At 42.0% G+C, this 27,622-nt stretch overlaps 1 protein-coding gene across 1 annotated transcript in view; it reads left to right on the top strand.

Annotated features, from left to right (window-relative positions):
* LOC112104196 (cilia- and flagella-associated protein 47) overlaps nucleotides 1-27,622 on the top strand; it is a 698,279-nt gene that overhangs the window by 629,221 nt on the left and 41,436 nt on the right. Inside the window, exon 58 of the mRNA XM_029910741.1 lies at nucleotides 22,375-22,546. Within this exon, the coding sequence (XP_029766601.1) occupies nucleotides 22,375-22,546 (172 nt within the window). The remainder of the gene's footprint in view (nucleotides 1-22,374; nucleotides 22,547-27,622) is intronic.

Here is a 27,622-nt window from a genome sequence, read left to right as displayed (position 1 = left end):
GTGCCACTCAAAATCGGCTCGTGTGCCATGTTTGGCACGCGTGCCATAGGTTGCCGACCCCTGATCTAGAGCCTTGTCCTGTCTTTGAAAAGAGATGGGGACTTGTCACCAAAAGCAAGAAAATCCCTATTACATACTGGACCTAACAAATATCCCAATAGTCATAACAGTAAGCATGTGTCTGGGGGTGCGTATAGATGGACTTGTAAACCAGGCAGAGATGCTTATTCTTTTTGCACTAATCACCAGTCTCAGGTCTGAGGCTGGCTTCCCATTTACTGTCCAGTGAATAATTAGCTAACTTAGGCTTCTTTTGTATTCATGTGCAGTACAGCATTAACTGATTAAAAAGGCGTGGCTCGCATAAACCCTGCGATGAGTAGTAAGTGTGTGTATGCTGGATGTGGAGGGAGACAGCTCTGTGGGGGTTGTCCTGTTTATATGCCACATTCCCCACCACTGGGCCCATTATCTGCAATAATGTGAACTGAGTAGGGGCAATAAGATTTAACAAAAGATGACTGCTGCTCACTTGTTTCATCAGCCCAGGATATGATACAAGTTAATTTCCTCTGGGACATGCCATCTTTTCGTACTACTCTCATAGTAACAGAGAGAGAAGGGGAGGGGGAGGATGTTGTAAGTACCTGGAGAGAGAGAGAGTCTGCACTGGCTACAGTTCTTGTTTTCTGCACCTATTGGGCACCTGCATCAGAAAAAATTTCCCTTACACTTAACAATATTCACTAAATCCTTAAGCTCTGCATGAATAGCCTGACAAACAGGGCCAAATCCAACCTCTGTGCAAGTGGATGCAACTTCAACTGAAGTCAATGGGAGTTGTGCTTGCTTGTGCCAGGGCTGAATTTGACCCACTGTGTTGATGCTCAACTCTTCAAATATCACCTTTAGCAATTCCCAAATTGTAGTCACAGTGGATGAAATTGTAAGTTTTTACCCAATTATTTACCTTTTTATGATAGTATTATATTCCTTACACATCAGACAGAAATTCTGCTTTTAGATAAACGCACATGAAAGTTACAGAGTGTGAGCCTAGGAGAGGAATTTGATCTTAAGAAGCTGAATTTTCTATGGGAGCTCAATCTGACTTCTCAGTTTGCACCTGCAGTGTTATACAGTATTTGCAATTAGTTGAAGATGCAAATGTTAGAATTTAGACATCTCCCCAACTTTACAGATGTAAAAGCAGGTATGACTACAAATCAGGGGATGTTATCTTTGAATCCACAAATGATTGTGCCCTGAAAATTGCACCTAGACTTGATTGTGGATACAAAACTATAGAGGCCTTTTATGAAAAATTCATCCTAAAAATGTTGTATGAATAAGTAAACAAGGTCTGCTCAGGAGAGGAGTGGGGTTGTAAAGCGGCTTTAACCTACCTTTACACTGGGAGGAGGGACAACCCAATCCCTCCCCCACCCCCCCCCACACACACAACCCCACACTCACAGCCCCTGCATTGGGGAAGCCAAGATGGATCCACCCCAGGTTCCACTCTAAGGGCCAATCAATTTAACTTTTTGGTTGATTTGTACCACGGGAGCCGGGCCCAGACCTTGTCCTGTGAATTTTTCTGTTGTACAGTAACACTGTTTTACAGAAAGACCCGTGCTAGGTAACTTTATTGCAATTCATTGTGAAATCTGCAAGAGTTTGCCCTAAAAATGTCTAATTTCCTTCCTTCTGGGTTGGTTTATTGTGCGAATATTGGACAGCAGAACTGAATATCTGAGGTCACTGACTCCAGACTTTTTAATAGTCTGTCTTTTGTGTAATGTCTATGAAACCTGGAGGAGATGGAGGGTGAATAATACATACTTTATCTAGTACTGCACAGTTAAGGATAACCAGCACTGTTGTGTGGACAGTAGGCTCTGCAGATTAGCTTCCTTGTGTTCACATTTTACAAAATAATAGAATTAAGTCAAGAAAAATATGCTCTGTAATTCCCAGCATATAATCTTGTCTCTCTTTAGAGTTGTAAATATTATCACATAACCTTATTTGACCCTGAAATAGCTGTTGTATATCAAAGAATAAAGATATATTTCTAAACAATAGAATAACGTGGCCGTAGTGTTTATAATTGTATCATATATGAACAGTAGTCATTTTAAACATTACTACATCTAATTCCCCAATACTATGGCATTTAAATTGAAATGAATAATGTGCCTTCAGCAAATGAGACAACATTCTGAAACACTTGCAGATTCCTGATGTGCATGTTTTGTGCACAACCATAATATTTCATACTTATTAACACTAGCTTCTGCATGTATTGCAAGACATTGATTTGGGACATTACATCTTTTCAGACAAGGAGTATGGTAATGAAATGCTTTGACAACGAGGATCATTTATGGCTCTGGCAGTTTTCAGAATGCTGTCAATGACATTATAATGTCATTATTCCTAGATGAATTTGATACCTGTCGAGGAATCAAATTTAATAGTACTATTATATGTTCTGCAGACTACCAGTAATAGCATAAATAAAAGTGTGTAAAGCTCTAAGATAACAGCTCGCCAAGCTGTTTTTCATTTTTTTTCCTTCTGAAACAGTGATCCATCAGAGTATGTATGTGATGTGTAGTAAGCAATTTTTATATCCAAAGATAGATGATGATAATTACAGGCAGAGCAGATTTAAACAGCTACTACTGTGTTTCAGTATTTAAATAATTTGGACAAGAATAAACCCTTGAGATGTGAAAATTTTCGAGCAGCTCGCAGACCTTCAAAGAATTATGAGTCTAGCCCATTCAGCATGATTTTGATTTAAATAGAAAATTATTGTAATTCATTTAAAAAAGAGGGGATAGCTTAACACTGTACAGTTGTAATGATATTACATGGCATTCAAAAGTCCCGCAGATTCAATGCCATAATGATCCTACAGTTAAAAGGTTACTATTTACAGTACAGTACCAAATATAGGATTTCAGTCAGATAAACCCTGTTTAATATATTGAAAACTAAAGTACAGATAGTTGGTATTGTCTGATGTTTTTAAATCCACTGTAAATAAAATACAGCTTATTTTAAGGAACTACTATTGGATAGGCCCTTAGGGCCAGATTTTTAAAGAAATATAGATACCTTTAAAAGCCTGGCTCTTAGTCCTTTATGGGGATTATTATGTAATATGCTTTGTTATTTTAATAAGTAACCATCAAAATGCTTAATTCTGAAAAGCAGAGATGGTATGTGCCCAGTAGCTACTTCTCTTCAATGTTTTTTTGCCTATGAAATGAATGTTAATAGTGTAATTGTTGCAATGAATGTGATACCCATGACAGATCAGTGATCTGATGTGATGTTAACAGCCTAACTCCTACAATATATATAGTCTTCCCATAATATTGTGTTATACTAAAAAAAAAAAAAACCTGCTACTGAAGCTAACTATCCTATACTATAAGATCTTCTAAAGTTCCTTATGAGTATCATCTTAGCTAACCCTGCTCCAGTGTAGGAAGTCATGGGTTGTGGAATATCAGATGTGGGAACTTTGAAGCAAAGCAGTGTGCTTGGTGTGGTCATTGGCACTCAAATACCCACCAAGATGTTTCAGTTCACAATATTTTAATTGGGGTGCTGAGGTGCAGGATCTGGGAACAAATCAGAAATATTGTGTGTATTTTGGCATACCCTTTCATTTTTCCTGTGTGCTTCATAATTGTCTTCATGACAAGTATAAAATTAAATCAACACTATTCTTTGCTTAGTTCTTGTGCTCTTCATTTTCCCCCCTCAAAAAACAAATTTGTTGCATCTGACAGATCTTGGACTGGCAGTACTGGAAGGAGTTGCAGACTACTCTTAATCCTCAGAAAAAAAAAAGAAAAAAAAGCACAAACAATGTCAGTGCAAGTTTTACAGTGATCAGTCCTTGAGCTTTCTATTAAGTCTGTCAACTTTGGGTATTATTTTCTGTGAAACACACACTTCTCCACTAGGTATTGTTAGGAACCCAGCCATAGGTGGGCTTGCCTAGTGGTCAGAGCAGGAGTCAGGTCTAGTGGGTACAGCAGGTGTCCAGCTTGGGGAAATAAGTCTGGGGTCGAGCCACAGTTGGAGCCAGGGTCAGATACCAAATGCCAGAGTCAGTCAGAAGTTGGAACCAGGGTTCAGAGCCAGCGCTGGTGACTGATGGTTGAAGGTGAGGCACAGAGCAGGAGCACAGTGGGAATCAGGAACATAGACAAGATTGAGGAAGGAGCCAGGAATGGAGCAGGAAAAAGGAGCAGAGTTGAGTGCAGGGTAGAGAATGCAGGGAAAAGCAGAGTCCAATGTAGCAGCAACCAGGAATCAACTAGTTGCCTGGAAAACTTCTTGTGCCTCCATCTGCTTGCAAACACAGCCTGGGAATTATAGGATAACTTGTCACGGGGGTTGAAAGTTTGTAACAGACTTTCCTAAACATCATGGGTTATTCACAACTCCCCCTATAACTGCCAAGAACTGGCCTTTGTGTCCCTTGCAAACCAGGGCCACAGGCCCCTCAATTTTGGGAAGGACCTCAGGTGACTTCCATGGCCGTGGGGAACAGTGCTGTTCAGATATCAACAAGCTCCCCTGTTCACTGCATCAGAGCTGCCTACTTTGCGGAGCAACCAGATGACCTCTGGGTAAATGGAGAGACACTAATAGCATCTACTTAATTAAGTATGATTTTTCAGTCATCCTAATCCAGGTTATAACGCTGACTCACTCTGTGGCCTTCATCAAGGCACTTAATTTGTGTTTCTCTATTTATAAAACAGGCATAAAGGTACTTACATTTTGTACAAAGGTATTATGGCAATTAGTTAATGTTTGAAAATAACTAAGTACTAAAATTCACCAGGATGCTCCAGTGACTGGGGGAGCATGACAGTCATCAGTCCACCAGCTTAGACAATTGCCAATGCCATTAATAAAAATAATAGTAATAAAGTACATGTACAAATGAGCAGCAAGGACTCGCATGTGCTGGGCACTCTGAAACATACAATAAAGGACAGTCCTTGCCCCAAAGAACTTACATGTTGGCAACTATACACTGACTCTACCAAAAGCAATTGGGTGCTTTGCTTCTCACACAGGAGACTGGTAGGATAATGAAGATCCCCTCCATCCCCACCCACATACACACACCATTAAAAAATAAAATTAGTTCACTAAGACTGTGTGTATCCTAACAAATCACCTGGTTGGTCTTATCATAGTATACAACAGACAGTTACATTGGGGAGTAAAAAATATGTCTCAGTGTTACCCCAAAATGTGGACCCAAGGCACTCCAATACTGGCCTACCTATAATTATAAATTGATTGTTAATTTATTCTGCCCAAATGGGGAGAAAGGTGGTGACCCGCCCTAAAGAAATTGCCAGGGTATTACCAGGAGGTTTGACTCCGATCCGCAAAAGAGTCTCCAGAGCAGGCTAATCCTGCTAACCCTTGAAAGGACACGGATACAGCCCTCCACTCAGAGGTTTGTCATACAAGTAGTAGTTCTTCAAAAACAGTCTTATTTATTGAGAGAAAATTCAGTGATTGACGTATATTCAGTAAAGCAAGCAAGAAAGCAGTACAGAATACACCAGGCAGTAAGGCACAATTACATTATACTTAGAGATTATACATTCAATTGACACAGAAGACTACACAAACTATAAGATAAATACAATGTTGCAGTATTAGTACACACTGACCTTTTCATACATATGCATAAGGCCTCCAATATAATAACATTAGACTTATTACAATGTAACATACAAATACCCAATGTGTATGTATAAAACAGCACTACAATATAGCTTTAAAGAAACATTGAACAATTAAAAATTACCATTCTCTGAGAGGTGGCTGGGCGCTCACAGGATGGGGTGGGTTAGATCACACTCAGAAGAAGGCATCCAGCTTTATGGACAGACACAGACAGTCCTTTAAAACAGACAAGAAATCAGACTTACACTTCTTCATCAATTCCTCTGTTTCATCTCAGGTCCTTCTGCTCTTTCTCTGCTCTGATCTTTCCCTTCTGTAACTGCTGCCTGGTTGCCTTCTCTGCTGTTCTCGATCTTCTCTTATTGTTCTTCTTCTCCTCTCCACCATTTTGTATTTATAGCTCCAAACTATCATCATTAATAGTTTATCTAAAGCATCTAGCCTAAAACTAACTACTAAATTATGCAAACCAAAGTATCATGATACTGTCACCATTTTTGTTAAGCTGATCGAGGGAAGTGAATTTTATGGCCATTTAAACCCCATCCTGAGGCTTTTCTTTGCAGGGAGATGCAGTCATAAGCCTCTGTCCTGGGTGTTGCCAGTTGTGACAAAGGATTAGAGCAGTTTAAAAAAAAAAAAAAAACTCTTGTATGCAGGGCCGCCCAGAGGGGGGACAAGTGGGGCAATTTGCCCCAGGCCCCGCGAGCCCTGGCCCTGAGGCGGTCCGGGTCTTCAGCGGCAGGGGGCTCTTCAGTGCTGCCGAAGACGCAGAGCGACTGAAGGGCCCCCCCCCGCCGCCGAAATGCCCTGCGAGCCCTGGCCCGGCGGCGTTCCGGGTCTTCGGCGGCATTTCGGCGGCAGGGGGGCCTTCAGTGTTGCCAAAGACGCGGAGCGACTGAAGGGCCCCATGCCGTCAAAGACCCGGACCGCCGCCAGGTGAGTACAAGCACCGCAGCTCCCCTGCTTTGTCCCAGGCCCCCATAATCATCTGGGTGGCCCTGCTTGTATCAATTCCCTTCCCTGCTGGCATGATAGATAAATGAGTTTATCCAGCACTTAATTGTTTTGTGAGTTCAATGGGTGTGTGGTCTTGTCCATTGTTGATTCAAGGCTGTCACAGTCATGAGACTGAGCAGACATGTCTTGATACTGGCACAATTCCTCACCACTCTTGATTCCCACCTTGGTCACACTTGCCTGTGTGCCATAGTAGTTTTGTTTAAAACTTAGGAATTGTATATACTTCAGCTGTCTGAATTTTCATTTGATCCAATACACCAAAATAATAAGCATAGTTGCCATTACAATTTGAAATATCAAGACTACCACTCGGATGCAAAATTACATTAAAGAATCCCTTTGCTGTGGGAGACCATCCCACCATCTGTGTTTGGTATCACTTTTTATACGTTCAATTACTAATTCAATTTTCTTAGGCCTGGTCTACACTGGGGGGCGGGGGGGAATCGATCTAAGTTACGCAACTTCAGCTACGTGAATAATGTAGCTGAAGTCGACGTACTTAGATCTACTTACCGTGGTGTCTTCACTGTGGTAAGTCGACAGCTGACACTCTCCCATCGACCCGCCTGCGCCTCTTGCCCTGGTGGAGTACCGGAGTCAACGGGAGAATGCTTGGTGGTCAATTTATCGCGTCTAGACTAAACACGATAAATCGACCCCCGCTGGATCTATCGCTGCCTGTCGATCCAGCGTGTAATGTAGATATGCCCTTAGTGGAAGTGCACAGTAATCATAAGCCTTTGTGCATTTTTCTGAGCATTTTGTAATTGTTTTTGTTGCTTAACTAAACTTATGTTTAATCCTACAGGTATTGGGTTAATTCTTTTTTATATATATGGTATTGATTTTTAAATTCTTCATTCTCAATTTTGAATAGTGTGCGCTTGAAATCGTAATCAATCACCAAAGTAATATTACACAAGTATTCGTTTTTATAAGGGTTATGAGTTACATTGTATATGTGATTCACTTTAAGCAGTGTAGTCCAACTTCTAATAAATACACATTTTCTTCCAACGTATACAATTGGCTAGCACTTATATCATTTAAAGAGGTTATTAAGGGTTTCGACACAGCTTCCAAATGTTGTCCTACTGAATTTAACTTATTAGCCAATACCTCTTCATCTATACTGTTCAGTATTCCAAGCCCTGTACCTGTTCCTCCTAATATTGTATCCATCAAACTTCTTTTCTTTCTATCAGTAGGAACTTTTATTAAAAGTTTTTCCACCAATTTCTTCCATCCTTCCACAATGTAAAACGTATATTAGACCTTTAGTGGGTTTTGCCTCAAAACATCCATTGGATCTAAATCTACCATTACTTTCTTTAGGGACTATCTAATTAAACCTTCTGTATTGTATATTTCATTTTTCTTGCTTCTTATTGTTTTATTCAGCATTCCACAGTATCTTTGCTTTTATATACATCATACAATTCAATCTTTTTATAATATCTATAACAATGAGTCCTCTACTACTGACTCCCATATTTGCTAAACCAAATGACACATTATCTATTAATCTAATACCTATGTTGATGGACAGAGGAACACTTAAGGGAATAGGTATCTGTTCTCCCAATAGTCCCGTAAACATATACATGTCTCATGACATATATTGTATAATATCCCCATCTACTGCAGTATTCATCATTGAAATCAATGATCCAGTATCCATATAGTAGTGTTTCAATTTCTGCTTCAATAATTTGGATTGGAACCATCGGTCTCATATACTGAGCTAAATATATCTGGGACACAATTAGTGGGGGAGTTCCCTTTTCTTCCTTAATCCCACTTTCTTCAGCCATATCTTTCATCCTCTGTCGCATTTAGGCTTATAAATTCATCTATTGGCGTATCTATATTTAATAAATCTCTTATTTCTTCATCATCCATTAAATCTCCTGTTTCCTCTTCCTCCATATTTGGAATTTCCTCAAACCAAGCTGCCATTTTGTTTATCTATTCTACTCTTCCCTTTTCTTTCTCAATCAAAATAAAAAAAATAAAGACAAGTCACTACTTTATTCGTATGTACATATATTTTATAGATAAAAATTTTCCTTTATTTTGCCCATAAGATACTTCTGTCTAAATCTATTGAATATCTTAGTGCAGTAAGGATGTCCATACCTATTATTCCGAGTCCATTTTGCCCCCAGATCATGACTCTGAAATGTAAATTACGTATTTCCTTATTCCCTATACTGTCAATGGGATTGTTATAGGAATCTCACTTTTTATCCCTAATACTCCTTGTACGTCAGCTATATCTGAGGAGATGTAGGGTAAAAAAATCTGAGGGTTTATATATGTTGTTTAACACAGAATATGGAGATCCCGTGTCTAGATAACCTGATTGACATATCCCCCCCCATTTATGTTAATTGTAATGACCGGTCTTCCACATTGATCCCCCCATAAGGGAGTTATGACGTGAAGGGGTTGTTCTTCCATTTGGTAAACAACAGCTTCCATTTGGGAAGATTGGTCGACCCTCAAACTCTGACTAGTTAGTTCCAGAACAGTATCCAGTCCAATAATTAATACTTCTGCTTCAATTTTTCCACATTCTGCCTTATTAGTAGTCCAGACCTCTTTATACTTTTGTGCAATCTCCAATACTGCTGGCCAATCAGGCCATTTTATTTCCTCAATGGCCTTAACAGTAGCTAGCCTTTACCCTGCTTCAATAACAACTGGCTGCAATTCATCCTTTACTTTATTAGAAGGCATTTCCCACAATACCTTATTTACTAGATCGATTATTAAGCCAATATTTTTCAATATATCAATTCCTATTATTCCTTCACAATCAAGATCCATTAAACCAAACTGTTCTTTTCCTTGCTTTATACCTAATTTAAAGTTAAATGGAGAAATAAATGGCACTCTCCTCTGTTTCATTAAATCCTTGCAATTTTCTTCTGGTTACAGGGGGTCCAAATAAATTCTTATTCTTTGTGCTTATTAAAGAAAATGTGGCACCAGTATCTATCAACATATTTTGTCTGAACGCTCCCTTATTAAATTTCACATATACAGTGGGTCTTCCCCAATCATCTGTTTGTAAATGTGCCACTAAATCAGCATGCCCTTCTACTGATATCAGGGAGATGGGGGTGCTTGGCCTCCCTAGACCTGAATTTTGGGACTAGATGAAACTGTAGGCATATTCCTCTCATGATTAGCTAATCTCTGGAGCAATTCATCAGTAGGCAAACCATCAATTCTGTCTCTAGGTTAATACTGTAATAATTTTTTCCATACCAATTCCTTCCTGGATCACCTGCCCTTTGTTCATATAGGACCATTCTCCTATTTTTATTTTCTCCTCTATTTAATTCTACTTTATTCTGTCTATTTTGCTAGTTTCCCTGTCCCATTGGACCATTATTGGAAAAAAGTTATTACTGACACCCTTTTAGATGTTGCTTTTGGGGGTGGCATCGTTTCCCTTTGTATTTCATACAACCTTTTTGCCTTTTCTTCTGTATGATGTAAAGGAGTCTGAGCAGGATCATCAGAAACCATTGCCATTCTAATTGTTGGATCAAATCCCAGCATTAATGCCCTTTTAAATTGTGGAGAATCATATATTATTTGATATCCTAGTGGGATGATTCCAGAGTATCTATATCAGTGGTGGGCAACCTGTGGTCCATCAGGGTAATCCACTGGCAGGCCGCCAGACAATTTATTTACATTTGCACAGCCGCCCATACCTCCCACTGTCAGCAGTTCGCCGTTCCCAGCCAATGGGAGCTGTGGGAAGTAGCAGCCAGTTCAGAATTCTACATGTTACTGCCAATTTTCAGTGCTAAAAATTATGCTTTAAGAATTTAATGAATAAAACTGAAATAATTTTTACAATAAGCAACCAACAGTAGATAATTGCATCAGAGTCCTAATGGGGTTTGATAATTTCATGCTGACCAAACTGTACATTTAATTAGCCTTAATGGTTAATTGAATTTCAGCATGTTAAACTGGCAGAGTTTAAATTTGAGAACTTTAATTTGTTCTTTACAAAAATGTTTCATTTTTTGAAGGGCAAATATTGTTTTCTGTTAGCGACACAGTTTATAGAAGACTGGGATAACATTAAATTTTTTGAACTGGAATACGTGGTTGCACTGTGAAAAAAAGCTTCAGACGTGACCAAGATAATCAATGTTGGTAGTGTGTATCTGGACAGCACATTCTGTATCTTGGATACCTAAAACAAAACCACAGGTACTACTTGAAAAAGAAACTACTACTTTTCTTTTCTTTTTCAAAACAATGGCAAATCCCAGGAGGGGACTGATGAATTTTGGGGAGATGGGGATTGTAAATAACTAGCACGCTTCCATCTGATTTTATACATCACTCTATTTTTCTTCTGTTTGCTTACTCTTATGAAGAATCTAGGGTGACCAGACAGCAAGTGTGAAAAATCGGGACAAAGGGTGGGGGGTAATAGGAGCCTATATAAGAAAAAGATCCCAAAATCAGGACTCTTCCTATAAAAATGGGACATCTGGTCACCCTAGAAGAATCAGACTTTTGTAATTCTTAAAAATCAGTCACAGTGATGCAAATTAGTACTACTTTCTAGCACCCAAGTGAATTCATACTCAGATAATATATTTTAAACTTTCAGGAAACCAATTACTCATCTAAATTCATCTGAAGTGATTGATTCAACTTCACATAAGTATAAGAAGTCAACTCAGGTACACAATCAGAAATTATATCAATCCTTCCTGCAATTACTTTTTAGAAACTAAAATAAAAAGTAGCTCAGTAACTAACACAAACATATCATTTACCTCTGTAGCCAGGAACTCTTTCTGAGTAATCTTCCAATGTGGTTCAAATCTTTTTAAAAAAAGATACAGCTGGTGCTAGAAATGATAAACTAATGAGCATCAGGTAGGGAAAGTAGTCAAGAATATAAAAAAAGGACCAAGTAATAAACTAGCTAGAGAAATACACAGCAAATCTTCATGGCATCTATAAAATACGATAATGTCACTCTAAACTGTTAACTCTGAAAATAAACACTAAAGGATAAAGAAGAACCAGTAGATATAATTTACTTGGGGGGCAAGGTATTCTCCTACAGCTTAATACCATTGCCAAATAGGGTTTGGGAAACTCCCAAGTCCTCACTGGTAGAGTTTCCTCCAATTTCTTCTGCTCAGGAGAATGAGGTTTTTCATCCCAATGGAAGTAGTAAGAGGTTCAACCTCTCCCTCCGCCCCGCAAAAAAAAAAAAAAAAAATCCATATTTCTTCAGAGATCTGCCTAGATTTTGGGAGAGTCACCTCACATTGATACTGTCAATAAACATAAATATATACCTAGAACCAGCAAGACCAAAATCCCTTTGCATTTTATTTTGCAGAACTACTCCTATCATCCTTTCTTTTATCATATCTGGTTCTTGAATATCCACTGATAGTGCCTAAACCACCTCCCCTGACAGTTTATTACACCCTCCAATTACTCTTGAAGTTAAGTACATTTTCCTAATATCTGCCATATCTTCAGGTCAGTGCACCCTGTCATCTCTTCTGCAGCTGTGCTTGAAGACAGACTCATTGGATCTATACTCCCTTCTTTCATTTACAATTTTAATTCTGTGCCCTTTCCCCCCCTCCATTTCTCGCTAGCAAAATATGCTCCCAGTAACAGCCATGTTAAACTTTTGAACCTGCATTGTTCAGCTGGTTTTGCAGTTAGATAAAATGAAGTTGCCTACCTCTAATTAATTTATCCCAGTTCCACAATTCCAATACGAGTAAAAATGGCAAAAAAACCAACAACCCTGTTTTATGAAAAATGCAAATAAAGTTGCATTGTGCAAACATAAGCTGATTTGAAGCTTTGCACATGTGGCTAATAATTAAAATGTTTCAGATAAGCAGCTGAGTATAATAGTTTAATAGAATCACCACAAGGCACTGGATGAAATTGCTACGCTGCAGCATTGCTCTTGCTTAAGCTAGTTTGGAAAAAAACAGGCTTGTATATAGCAAAATTCTATTAATCCAAATCATTTATATTAAGAGCTTTATTTGTGTCAAAAATAACACAAGTGAATTGCCTTTTTTGTTCTTAAAAGTATCATTGTTTTCCCACAAGAAGTAACTATACACTTAAAAGATTAATCAGGCTTTTATCAGTTTCTATCTTTGGCCCTCTTTGTAAACTTCTCAATTATCAGTTTAGCTTAAGGAATTATTTTCCAATTATTGGCAATACCCAAATCAAGAATGCATCACAAAAAATAAAACAAAATAACAACCCTTAAAGTGCAGCTCAACTCTGAAAAGTTTTTATGTAAAAATGGCTCACCTTACTTGAAAGATCTGCTTCCTGTGTGTATTCAGAGTCATTTTACCTCTTCTCGATCAGAGCCAATACCGTTATGGGCGAGTGAGTTGGATTATTTTCTGACTCTCACATCATCAACAGATTTGTTAGAGTTCCAATCACAAGGTGATGTGTAAGCTGGGAACGAAACAGGTTGATTTTCAGATGCCAAGGTGAGTTTATAGGCCTGACACTTGTACATTTACTTCTAAAGGGAGAAGATTTGAGAGACTAACCTGAAACCGCACAATACCATTTTTAGAGTTGAACTGCACTTTGAAGTTTGAAGGTGTTTTCTAATCTATGTTTCTATTTTAAAAACATATGTGGCACTAAAGAAATACTCTCAGGTCTTGATGATCCTAAAAGCACTGGAATAAATTGCCTGGGCAGGTTGTGGAATCTCCATCACTGGAGATTTTTAAAAGCAGGTTAGACAAATACCTGTTCGGAATGGTCTAGATGATACTTGGTCCTGCCACTAGTGCAGAGGACTGGACTAGATGACCTCTCGAGGTCCCTTCCAGTTCTATGATTCTATGAGTCTATGAAAATCAGACCTCCATCACCTTTGTTGTAATTTTCAAGCATGTGTATACATATTGGATGATTCCTTGACTCTGACTGTGTTCCTGGGAGTTTTACCAAGCTGTTACATGACAACAGAGCAGACAGGCAGAGTGGAAGAAGAACACAACATGTGTATCCTGCACTCTTTGAGTGAAAGCCTGGGCCTGTTGAAATCAATGGGAGTTTTGCCACTAAGTTCAGTGAGGCCAGGATTTCACCTTCTATCTTCTGATGTATCCATCACCTTAGTATTTAAGTAGTCATGCAAGGTGTACACGTAAGCCAACATGAAGAAAGCTAGCACCCTGGTTCTCTCACCAATAGCTCACAGGGCAGAGAAGATAAAATTTAATAGAATTTCAGGCTTGATTTTGGGGAGGCTGATTGAATTTTCATACTCAGGAATGTGCTTCTTTTTAAAGGATGTTTCAATTTATGCCTATCCATCTTAAAAATGTCTTTTTAATATTTTAACATTTATATGACAAATTCGGACAGATCTGTTTTAAATTTAAGGTTTTAATGTCTCCTTAATGTTCTTCAAGTGCTCGCATATGTCCCTTACACTAGAGGCGTGTGTGCGCGTCTCGTGGACCAGTGCCAGAGAGTTTTCCTAGCAATACCCACAGAGGCAGCCCCAACCACAGCTTGGCTCCTTGTGCTCAAATGCAGCATATAAAGGGCAGAGATGCCCCACTCTGCCCCTCCTTCAACCACCAATGGTAAGAAGGAACTGAAGTATTCCGTGTTCCTTGAGAACAAAGTTCTTGCTACTTATTTTGCCTAGTGGTACTGTTTTTCTTTTGTTATTTTGATATTTTCTTTTTGATTTTCTTATTTTTATTATAATTTTTCTGGTTTGCTTCTTTTTTCCCCTCAGGCAGGCCTCCCTGCCTTGCCGAGTACCAGGGGAGCCTATGCCACATAAGAGACAGCTTGGTACACAAACTTGATCTGCCAGGCTTCAATTCAGGACAAAAAAGCTGTGGGAAGAACACCTTCAACACATTCTTATAAAGGCAGCCCTTACACTAGCATCTGAACTCCTCAGTTGTCCAAGGGAAGCTCTTCAATGACCCCTTCCCAGAGCCAGCTTTACTGGCGGATGGGGTTGCAGGAGATTCTTGTCACCGGGACTGTCTTCAAGGTCAAAGACTTTGGAGTAATCATGTTCTCTCAAACATAAGAAGTCGGTGTCAGACTCTTTGAAGACCAAAATGTGGGTTTCCTCCACAGATGGTCATGCTGGTACCCATGATAGAGCATGCCCTTCAGCTCACCATTGCCTGGATGTGACTCATACTGATAGACCTGAGTCGTTAACTCTGGTACTCTCCCAGCAGCCATCTCAACTACTACTTCACCATCTGTGACAGATGAGACATCTCTGATCACAGTAGGACAGCCACTAGTACAGGTACCAATAACGCCAGAGGCTGATGCAGTGGACAGAAACTTATTATGCTTTTCAGTGCGCCGCTGATCCAGGGCGAAGACCCTTGGTTGGCATGAGTGCAGGTACCACACTCCTCGACTCTGGTACACTCTGCTGTGAGCCCATCAACCATAGGAGTCTGGTACTACTTTGTCATCCTCCACTTTGGTGTTGACTCCACCTTGTTGCATGGTACCAGCAGCTAGGAAGGGTAGAGCCTGGGGTTGGGACATGTGGGCAGCATAACTGGGGCCCGGTACTGTTCGTCTCCTCATTAGTCATACTGGGGACAGAGTCTTCACCTGCCAGTACCAAGAGACCTGTGATGGTCGGTACCGATCAACCTATGATATGAGTATACTGGACTTACCTCAACCCCCTTTGGAGCAGCAGCCTTTGCCAGTATCATGGCTCCAATCCTCAGGAGGTTTCTCCCTTGCCTCCCCTTAATGTATCATCCTTATTAATGGATGACGCTCTGGTATTGTCGGCATCCTCCTTGGCACCAAATGACTTTAAGGTATACCAGGAACTCCTCACAAGAATGGCTGCTTCTCTTTGTACACAAGTGGAGCTAGTGGAGGAAAATACCCAAAGCCATCATGCAGCCTACCAAGACTCTGTGACAAACCACTTCTTCCTTTCCACCTGTGGCCCAATGGACAGAAAGTGAATACCATGTTCCATCCCAGGGTTTGAGCAGTTCTGTTACACCCTGTGCCAGGCTCATTAGTAGTGGTTGCGGTGAAGGAGAGGAGTCATCAATGCTGGGCTAAAGCTAACCCTAAGGAAAAGATGCAAAAAAGCTTAATCTCTTTGGGAGAAAGATGTATTTTAAGTTTATAGCTCCACATGGCTAATAACCAGTCTTAATTCCCAGATATGACTATTTTAATTGGGAGGCAATCTCTCAGTTCATGAATAAACTGCCAGAAAGTTCTAGGGAGCAGTTTCAGTCTCTTGTTGCAAAATGTCATTTGGTCTCTCAATCAACTCTTCATGCTTCCTTGGACATGGCATTGCTGCTATCAGGGCCATGGCTAGGGTAATAACTACAGGCTGTTCTTCCTGGTTGCAGTCCGTGGGGATTCCTAGCGGCCTGCCTCTGCCAGAGAGATGTCCACATGTCTCATTACCTGGATGATCGGTTGTTTCAGGGTCACTCCAGACACCTAGTAGAGACCGCTATCAATCACATGCTCCATCTGTTCAGCATTCTGAGCCTGAAAATAAACAAAGAAAAGTCATCATTATTGCCTCTAACAAAGAATAGAGTTTATTGGAGCACTCCTGGACTCGACCTCTGACAGGTCGTTTCTGCCTCTTTCCAGATTCCAGACAATATAGGACTTGTGTGTGTCCCTCAAGGATCACCCATGAACCAAAGTAAGGAATTGCCTTAGGTTCCTAGTTCACATGGCTGCATGTACACACGTGACCCCTCATTCCAGGCTTCTCCTCAAAGCACTGCAAGCATAGCTCAAGTCAGCGTGTTTCCCTCAATCACCACCTGGATAAGCTGGTATGAATCCTCAACAGGGTGTTGTCATCTTGGAGCTAGTATATATGCAGGAGTGTTCCCTTCTCTCCCCTTATCCTTTCTGTGATTTCAGTAACAGACACTTCAACCATGGCTTGGGGAGAACATCTGGGCAATCTTCAGGTTCAGGGTTTGTGGACTGCCTGCAAGGCCAGGTTACACATCAGTGTCCTTGAGTTGTGCATGATATCCTGTGCATGTCAACAGTTCCTGCCTCATATTCAGGCCAAAACTGTTCAGGTGCTCATTGACAATATCAATAGTAATATTATGACTAAGCAGTACCAGATGTCCTGTGGACTCAATAAATTAGGGCTAAGGTAACATCTCCAGCATACTGGAGGAATGTGTCTAACTCTGACATCTGTAAAACTGCTGCATGGAGTTCCATTCACACTTCTAACCAATGGCCATTTCTTATCTTAGGAGAGAAATCAGAGGCTTGTTGTGGGAGAGCAATTCTCTAATTTATGAAGTACTGCTCAGCCTTTTTCCTGGGACCTGTACCCTGTGGGTCACTCTACCAAGAGTGAGGATCTACTAAGATAATTCCAAAAGGAAAGGAAAGTTGTTTGAGTACATTGCTTCTCACTCCTCCTCTTCTGTTTTGTCTAAGTCCTCCAAAGGCATTCTGAATTGATGGAAAAGCCCAACAATTACTTTTCTGCCAGAAAGCTCAGAATGTCTGACGACAATATGTACTCTTAAGAGTGTGGCTCTATAGAGGGAGTATACTCTGCGAATTCTAAATAGAGGAGAGTTCCTTTACTCTGTATTGATCTACGGCTCTGATAAATCAAATAAAATGTATTGGCTCAGATATCTTGGGCCAGATCTGGCCTTTTAATCATTTGAGTTGTTAGTTCAAGAAAGTGTCTAATATTGATAGATTTAACAGGTACAAAAGTGCACATTTCAATCAGACATTCTCCCAAAGCTTGTAAGGTTTGAGAAGTCACTCCCATACAGAACTCATTCACTTGGCATCTCTTCAGCTCCCAGGATTTTTGCTGAAATATTAATAGGTGAAATAGCTTCTGACAGATCCAAGAGAATTCATCTTTATCCTTTTTAAAATGACATTCTAATCAGAACAAACTCAAGATAGTAAGTGGAACGAGCAATGCATGACGTAACTTTCATCTCTTCAGAATCCAGGTTTTATGATCCTTTTCAGAAAATATAACTTTTTAACATCACAAATAATGATGCGTGCAGGATTGCAAGTAAACCCGGCATAAGAAAGGAACATTTCTTTTAAAAAAACAAAGATTTCAAAAACGACATAGAACAAAATCAATTAAGATGAACAGTAAACTATATTTACGAATAATGTTTCAACAGAAATTATATTTTTTTCTAAATTGTCACCAGACTCAGAAGCCTTAAAAATCCTTGTCTATTCAATACAAAAGCAATACTTTGGTCAGTAATTTGTATTTATCAAATAAGAGAAAAGATTATAGGCAGGTACTTTATTAATAAGTCAAAAGTAACAAAATAAAGGGAAAGAGACCATTTCATTCTATTAAATTCCTAAATTCCTATTACATATTCAAAGAACTTTATTGTCCAATACCATGCTTCTTACTCAGAGCCAAGGAAAAAGCAGAAGTAGCAGGGCCATATGGAGAGCTGAGCACCTTGCAAGACTCCGTTTTTTAGAGGAAGAAACTGAGGCACAGAGAGGTGAAGTGGCATTTCCAAGGTGATACAGTGGACCAGTGGCCGAACTAGGGATAGAAAACAGACCAGAGCTCTGTCCACCATGCTGCCTTTCAAAACAGGGATGGATTACTTAAGCTGCATTTTCATGTTGGCTGCACTGTGTTACAATTTGAACTAGCTAAAGTGGCTGTTGTATTAGGCAGTAAATAGGGAATAGTGGTTTTAAAAAGAAAAATAATTGTGAATGATTATAGTTAATGTGACCTTTCTACACCAGGTGTAAAATTTTGATAGGTAAAAACTGTGAAATTGTTTGACATGGCAGTACTTTAAAAACTAAGGCAGTTTTCTCTCCTGCTGCTTTATTCTTTGACCATTTTAATCAAAACTGGAATCTTTAAGAGCTCAAAGAACTTGGATCATTTGATTTAGTCACACAACGTGGACAATTTTCTGGTGATGATATACAACCTTTTTTGCCTGTAGCAGCTGCCACTTCATTTAGGTAGCATGTGTGTCACGGAACTGTCTAGAAACAAATATTAACATATTCACGGAGGGTTTCCATAATATGATAATATGGTAGTCTTTAGGGTTTGCAGCTCTGATGAAAATCTAATTACATTTTTCTGTTTTGAACAGCCGTAAATTAGATTTGCAGTGCAGATTCACAACCAGCTAGGGGACTGGCATAAAGATGCTTTCAAATACTTTCATTTGGCACATATAAATACATTGTTTTTCCTCAAGTGTTGTAGATATTAAAATATTTTAACAGAATACCTAATATGAACATAGAACAGGTTATAAAACAGTTAGCCCTGAGCAGAAAAATAAATATTTATCACTTGTGAATAAAAAGACAAACATCATATACAAATGTGGAAAGGAAAACAAATAAAAATGTTTTCAGAAGCTGAAAGCAGAATGTAATAATCAATTTACCAGCCACAGCATTTTCTTCCTAGCATCTGAACTGTTTGAACTATAAAACAGGCATCCTTTGTGCAGTATTGTGTGATTTGACTGCCGAAAGAAACATCTGTTCAGCAGTCGCAATTTTGCCTATGTGGTAGGCTTCAAACGATGTCCTGGTTTCTCTCCCCTCCTAAGTTAATTTTTATGTCTGAATCTCCAGGTTTTGGCATTTGTGTAGAGGAATGACAACAAGCCTTGCACTGTCTCTCAATCTGAGTGCATCACCTCGACACCATACTTATCAAGGGATCAGTTTGAAAAGGAACAGGAAATTATATTCATACTTTAATGTCCAAGTGTGAATTACATGGGGAGAAGGAAAAAATGATGCCAAGAATTTTCTCATCGATAGCAAAATCTATATATGTGTTACTTGGGAGACCATATATTTATAGGACAGCACATTTATAATTGAAGTATAGCGTTTGGAACTACTGTATTATAATCCTGTACAAGCATTCTGTACTCAGCATATGAAAGCTGCTGGTAATGGATGCACTGCTTAGCAACATAAAATCAGTTAAGCATATATATGATAATCAAATAACAAACTGATTTATTTTGCAGGCATAGGGGAATTGTAGAATTAAAAATGCTTACTTAAAGAGGCACTTTATCCACCCCAGCTCTCATGAACCAAGCGCATAATTGGTTACAGGATAGGTTACAGGGCTTTTACCACCAACCAAATAACAACTTAGGGTAGACTCTTCCCAGTCTTCCCTATGGACTCAGTTCAGTTGTGAAACTTCTTTGGCACCTGCATAAGGGAGGTGGAGTGACAGAGGCCACAAGGATGAATAGGGGACACCTCAGTCCTCAAAGACTTCAAGCTCTTCCCTCTCACGAGCACAAGGTCCAACTGCACAATCCTGGGTCTCATTTAGCTCTGGAAGCTGGCCCTTTTAGCTTTTACTCACACTGGTCACTAGTTCAGGGCCATTGTATCTGATATCCCTGTGTGTTATCACTGCCCCTACCCCTCCCAAAATTATCCTGGCTACCTCACGGTTCATATTTTTCCATATCCTGTCAATGCAGGCTGGCTCAATGGCCATCCGCCAAACTCGTCTTTCAAGCATCTCCGACCAAACCAATCGAGTGTGAGGCCATAAATGCATAATCAGCTCATATCCCTCTAATCCTTAAATTTAAAGCAGTGCAACTTGCAAGACCATTTTTGTCCAGGCAAGTAATCAGGACATGTGGCTATAGCTCAGCCCTCAAAGAGTGCAGCAGGGGCGTGTGCTGATTCCAACTCATACCCCATCTGCCACACCACCAAAGGCAAATGGCTTCAGCCTTGAAGCTCGGATACGATCCACCTACTGACCTGGCTGCCCGCATGTGGTCCCAATGCATAATAGAATGTCCGTGGATCTGGACCCCAACCTTCTTCCCAATGTCTCCTACAATTGTAAATAACAAGGTCTGTGCAAACCCTGGCATGCCTAGTGATGGCCAAGTCCAGGAATGCCCACAAGCCTGAGTGTAATCTTTCCAGCACTCCATGTTGCCCATATTAACACCCTTACATTATCCAGCTTCTCCCTGGGTAGCTGTGATAAACCTTGCATTTGGACTAACTCAGTTCCCAAATATGTCAACTTCTGTGTTGGCCCTTCTGTCATTTCAGAGCCAGTGGGACACCCAAGTGTGCACCCATCCTCTGAAAAGCACTCAATAGATGGGCACATTTGCCTGTTCCCAACTTTCCTGCAAAGAGAAAGTCATCAAGAGAATGAACCACCTATGTAAGCCTGTTTTCCTCACAGCCCAATATTCTAGCATTGTAGTAAACTTCTCAAAAGCTGAACAAGAGATGGAACAGCCCATTGGCAAATATCAATCCAAACAGTAATAACCTTCAAACTGGAAACAAGTTAAAATCCTTGGGATGGACAGAGAGCAACTGAAATGTAGACTGAATGTCACACTTTGCTAATTGTGCCCCTTGGCCACATCTCTTTATCATGGCTACTGCTGTATCAAATGAGGAATATCAAACTGAACATAGATTAAGATCAATATTGTTATTAATAGAGGGGCAGCAGGGGTAAGGCACAAGGTGTATTACTCTCTGTACTCGCTCGTAGTTTTTTTTCTGAATCAAAGCCAGAGGCAAAAGCCACAGGTCCAGCATTGGTGAACTCCCAAAGGGACCAGGTGCCTTTTTGGCTGCTACTGCCTCCTGAATTTTTCTTTGAACTATATGGATCTTAAATTATTTGCCTGCACTTGTCTCTCTTTCCTTCATATTGGATCTGAAAGCCAAATAAAAATCCACTCCCAATATAATTCACATCTTTTTTGCTAGGATAGCCCAGAAACATGGCCCTTAATACTTCTAATTTACCTGGATCAGCAACATACTTCCCCCTTATTCAATTATTTTCCCCCTTAATAGAGCCCAGGGTACACAGTGGATTCTCATAAGGACAGGCTGGTGTTTTTACCAGTTGTAATAGGTGCTTCAAGATGTTCAAATGGTTAATCTTACAACATTGCTTCATGGCCTTTTAATAGATTCTACAGTGGTTGAGAGAAGACAGGTTGCGAATGACAGCTTTGCTATTTTCAGTACAGCAACTGCTTCTCTGGTTGGCAGCAAGCACTGACAATGATGTTCCAAATGAGGGATATTTGGATAGTACCCTAGTGGCATTAGCAGCAAACAGCATCATGCTCTTCTAACTTACTTTTGTCTCATTAATTAGAAATACCTCTCTTGCCTGTGAAAAGTGGTAACCAAAGCATTGATCATCAGAGCAGAAGTATAAGCATTAAGCTTCTCCTGACTGATTTTTCCTTTTTTTCCTTTCTCTTTTTGTCTGAGATTCACCACCCCACCAATGGAAAGTAGTGAAATTCCCTGTTCAACCAGAAGGCAGAGGTCTCCACTTTTAGATACCTACCCGTTTATTAATTGATATATGTTATACCCAATACCAAAACACATCTTTACAATTATAATCCTGTTAGAAAGAAGAATGCTTGCATTTAGAACATTCACAAATTGATCTTCTGTGCTTGTTTCATTTAGGTTTTTCTACAACAGATGAATTTCTGTATGAAATTCAATATGAATCTAATAAAGTTAAATCTCAGCTAGAGTCTTCAGTGGCTATAAATCTGGTGCAAAAAGATCGGGATGCAGAGTCCGGGATTATAACACTGACCTTCAATATCGTATTTGCACCTAACAAACCAATGAGGTAAGTCTCTGTTCCTGAACCTCTAAAGCATCCATATCTGCTATGAGACTTACTGGAAGTAGTGGGCGCAATATATTCCTTTGTCTTTCCACTCCTGCCCATATGTCCCTCTCTCTGCTCTGCCTCTCTCGGTTTTTCCTCTAACAACAAACATTTGGGGTGTGCTTACTTGCCCTTCTCCATTGTGATGCTCTGATATTAAAACTACCAGTGGCTCATCTTAGACACGGATTGGGAAGGTTCTGTGAAGTTGTTTCTCTGGTTATGCATGTATCACTGTACTAAGTAGAGTGGAGCACTGGCAATGGTACAGCCCTAGCAACATCAACTAACAACTTATAGCAGTATCAAAATCCAAGTCTCATGGCAACCAGAGAAGCCAGGAGAGACCACCTCTCTTGGAAAAGTGTCCCTATGGGTTTTTAACATTTGTTTTAGGTCTGTCAAGCGATTAAAAAAATTAATCACGATTAATCGTGCTGTTAATAATAGAATACCATTTATTAAAATATTTTTGGATGTTTCCATATTTTCAAATATATTGATTTCAATTACCACACAGAATACAAAGTATACTGCACTCACTTTATATTTATTTTTTATTACAATATTTGCACTGTAAAAAAGAAACAAAAGAAATCGTATTTTTCAATTCACCTAATACAAGTACTGTAGTGCAATTTCTTTATCATGAAAGTTGAACTTACAAATGTAGAATTATGTACAAAAACTAACTGCATTCAAAAATAAAACAATGTAAAACTTTACAGTCTACACGTCCACTCAGTCCTACTTCTTGTTCAGCCAATTGCTCAGACAAACAAGTTTGTTTACATTTGTGGGAGATAATGCTGCCCACTTCTTATTTACAATGTCACCTGAAAGTGACATTGTGCACTTTGTATTCTGTGTTGTAATTGAAATCAATATATATGAAAATGAAGAAAAACATCCCAAATATTTAATAAATTTCAATTGGTATTCTATTATTGTTTAACAGTGTGATTAAAACTGCTATTAATCGCAATTGATTTTTTTGAGTTAATCACGTTAGTTAACTGCAATTAATTAACAGTCCTAATTTGTTTTAAATCGGGGTGAATCTGGAGCCCTGTGATAAAGGGAATTCCAAGAAACTATGGGTATTTACCTGTTCCTTGGTGGCCATACCTAGTGTGGGGTGCACTACTCTGGAAAAGCCTTTGGACTGGATAGCTGGTATAAGAATCCTATCCTTGGCTTTATGAATAGAAATGACCTTCAACTGCACTTGAATATTGAACTTTGCCCTTGAATACACAAATGAGGCATCCACTGAATTTGACTATAAGTGATTGAGCTCACTAACAGTATCTTTTCATACATATCTCATTTTAAAATATGATTTGATCAAAACCTATTTGTCAACAGGAGAGATGGTTTGATAAGTTCAGGACACATGCTAGGCTAGCCATAAACAAAATATAGCAGAGATCAAGGAAATTTAACAGAGGAGCAGCCACTTTTCATTTATTATATAAAATGCACTTAACCTTCTCACTGATATCATTTAGATTTGAGAAGTTCCTCTATCTCTAGCATCTGTTTGTACCTAAGACCCATAAAACAGTGTGTAGAAAGGTGGGGGTAAAAGTAGTTCTTCTTGGAGTGATTGCTCCTGTGTATTCCACAGTCGGTGTGCATGCTCGCCACGTGCACCGGTGCCGGAAGTTTTTCCCTTACAAGTACCCATAGGAGGGGATCACTGCAACCCCTGGAGTGGCGCCTCTATATCACGCTATAAGGGGAGCTGCGCTCTCCCCACACCCTCAGTCCCTTCTTGCCACCAGTGAAGGTTGTCGGAACCTTGTGCTCCAGTCTTGCTGTAGCCCTTCTAGTAGCCTTAGTAGTACTCATCTTCTCCATAGTTGGATAACTTCCTTAGTTAGTGGCCTGGTGTGGGGCATGCCCCGTGCCCCAGGCTTCAAGTCATGCGACTCCTGTCGCAGTTCTATGCCAAGAAGCGACCCGCACACTCAGTGTCTTTGCTGCTTGGGTGAGACTCACATAACCGATCGCTGTAAGATCTGTAGGTCGTTCAAGCCTTGAACGAAACGTGAGAGAGATACCCGGCTCCGGGTCTTGCTAATGGAATCTGCTTTGGCCCCGGCACCGGCGCGCCGATCGGACTTGGCACCAGGTGCCTCATCCTCGGTGAGGAGCGAGGCGCCCTCCACCAGTCGGCACCGCTCATCCGCTAAGAAGCAAGGGAAGACTCAGCGGCGCCAACACAAGGACAGGGGTGAGGCCGGACCCGAGTTGGGCAGCCCATGATCCCCCTCGGGACCAAGACCTCTGACTCGTGCCGAGCGGAGTAGTCCGGTCCCGTCTGTGCGTGTGTGCCTCTCCCGCAGTGAGAATGCTGTCTATGCCGGAGGCTGCACAGGCCACGCGTGACATCCTCTCCCTTCTGGTGCCGGGTGCGCTGCCCGAGACAGGCCCCCGGTCCCGAGGGAAGCCGCAGTTGGGAGCACACCAGCCCTCCCTGGCAAGGGACAGCCCGCATTCCGAGGACCGTGCGCCTCGTTGGACGAGGTCCTCCCATAGCTCACGTCAGCCCTGTACTCCGATCAGACTGGCTGACTCGCCCGCGCAGGAGTCTCGAAGGTCCTCCACTCCCCATCGGGAGCGCACGCTCCGAGACAAAGGGCGTTGACGCTCCTCTTCGGATAGGAGCTACAGGAGCAGATCCCGATGCCATCGTTATGGATGTTCATGCTCAAGTGCCCGCTCTGCTAGACACCATAGACCAGGGGTCGGCAACGTTTGGCACGCGACTCGTCAGGGTAAGCACCCTGGCGGGCCTGGCCAGTTTATTTACCTGGTGACGTGGCAGGTTCGGCCGATCACGGCCCCCATTGGCCGCAGTTCGCCGTCCCGGGCAAGGGATGTGCTGGCCGCGGCTTCCAGCCGCCCCCATTGGCCCGCAAGGGTGCTTACCCTTGCGAGCCGTGTGCCAAACGTTGCTGACCCCTGCCACAGATGGAGCTCTCCTCAGGCGTTATCGGCACCGAAGTGTCGAAGCTACAATCGCTGGGACGACTATGAGAGCAGCATTTCAGTCGAGTACCGCTCCTCATCGTTGTCGAGGTCCAGTTCTCGAGGCCGGCACTGGCACAACTGTAGACGCTCCTGTCGCTCCTACGGCACCGTGCGGTCAACGGCAACCTCGGCCTCGGCACCCAGCCGCCCGTCCCCGAGCCACACCGGGCCCCGAGAGCAGCCTGCACCACTCGGCACCCAAGCCAGTCAGTGGCAAGGGGCACCGTGGCAGGGCCAATGGTGTCAATGGGCACCGTGGCCGCACTTGCCTGCCCAGGTGAGACCGCACTCGGTAACCGGGGCATCTCAGACCCATTCGGCATCCCCCCCTCGACAGAGTCAAAAGTCGACGGGCACCGAACCGGCGGCACTGGGTCCGGACTCGGTCTTGGGGGTCGAACCAGCGGCACCCCCCGACGCCCTGGTAGCCGGACCGGCCCCTTTGCCGGCACCTCTGTCCGTTGTACAAGAGGACTTTAAGGCTCACCAGGAGCTCCTCAAAAGAGTAGCCTCGAATCTCCAACTCCAAGCTGAGGAGATGGAGAGCCGTCGGACACCCTTTTCAATGTTCGGTCTTCCTCGGCACCGGGCCGTGTGGCCTTACCCCTTCACCAAGGTCTGGCCAACATATCGACTGCCCTGTGGCAGACCCCAGCTTCCTTGGTGCCCATCTCCAAGAAAGCGGAGAGAAAGTACTTTGTTTCTGCTAAGGGACATGAGTACCTGTACTCCCACCCGGCACCTAACTCCCTGGTGGTGGAGTCAGTCAAGCATTGGAAACGCCACGGCCAGCCTGCACCCACCCCCAAGGACAAAGATGCCAAGAGACTTGATTCTTTTGGCAGGAAAGTTTATTCCTCTGCGAGCTTTCAACTTCGGGTGGCAAATCACCAAGCCCTGTTGAGCCGCTATGATTTTAACTTGTGGGGGTCTCTACCGAAGTTCGAGCCTCTTCTCCCAGAGCGGGACAAGAAAGAGTTCAAGGCTCTGGTGGAGGAAGGGGCAGCAGCGGCGAAAGCAGCCCTCCAAGCCGCATCGGATGCGGTGGACGCGGCAGCCCGTACTATGGCGTCAGCCATATCCATGCGAAGGGCGTCATGGCTTCTCCTGTCTGGTCTCTCTGCAGAGTCTCAGTCTCTGATGCAAGACCTTCCCTTCGACAGGAAAGCACTGTTTGCGGACCAAACCGATGTTCACCTGCATGGGATGAAAGACTCCCGTACCACCCTGCAAACTCTGGGCCTATATGTCCCACCAGCGAAGGACAAACCTAGGCTGCAGACCTCCACTCCCCCCGCTAGGGGTAGATATGAACCCCCTCCTAAGTGACCGAGGGAGCAGAGATGCAGGTCTCAGCGTCAGTCCCGCTCAGCCCTGCTACAAGGCCCTTCGAAGGGCAAGAGGCAGGGGAAGAGGCAGTTTTGACTCTTTGCGGGGGGCCACTGGGCCTGTTGCCACAGATGCCCCCCAGTTAATAAAGTTTGTGTTCTGCAACCGTTTATCTGCATTCCGAGTGCAGTGGTCCCATATAACGTTGGACCAGTGGGTCCTCAGCATGATTTCCAGGGGCTACACGTTGCAGTTCACCTCACCACCCCTCCACTACCCCCCGCCCCAGGAGGACCTCGGGGACCGGGAATGTGCCGCTCTCCTAAACCAAGAGGTGGCGCGCCTTCTCAACCTAGGTGCGGTGGAGAGGGTACTAGTGGAATTTCAGGGCAAGGGATTTTACTCCCAGTACTTCCTGATCCCAAAGGTAAAAGGCGGGCTCCGGCCCATCCTCGACCTGCGGAACCTCAACAGGTTTATGGTCCGCTACAAGTTCCGCATGGTGTCCCTAACCTCCATCATCCCCTCCTTAGAACCGGGGGATTGGTTTGCGTCCCTGGACCTCCAGGATGCATATTTCCACATCCATATTTTCGAGGGCCACAGGCGAAGCTTCCTGGTAGGGCGGGACCATTACCAGTTTGCGGTCCTCCCCTTCGGCCTTTC

Source organism: Terrapene carolina, unplaced genomic scaffold (genome assembly GCF_002925995.2).
Source record: "Terrapene carolina triunguis isolate 2854851 unplaced genomic scaffold, T_m_triunguis-2.0 Scaffold22, whole genome shotgun sequence".
Taxonomy (NCBI): Eukaryota; Metazoa; Chordata; order Testudines; family Emydidae; genus Terrapene; species Terrapene triunguis.
Note: the sequence above shows the minus strand (reverse complement) of the source record. Positions and strands in the feature narration are given on the sequence as shown.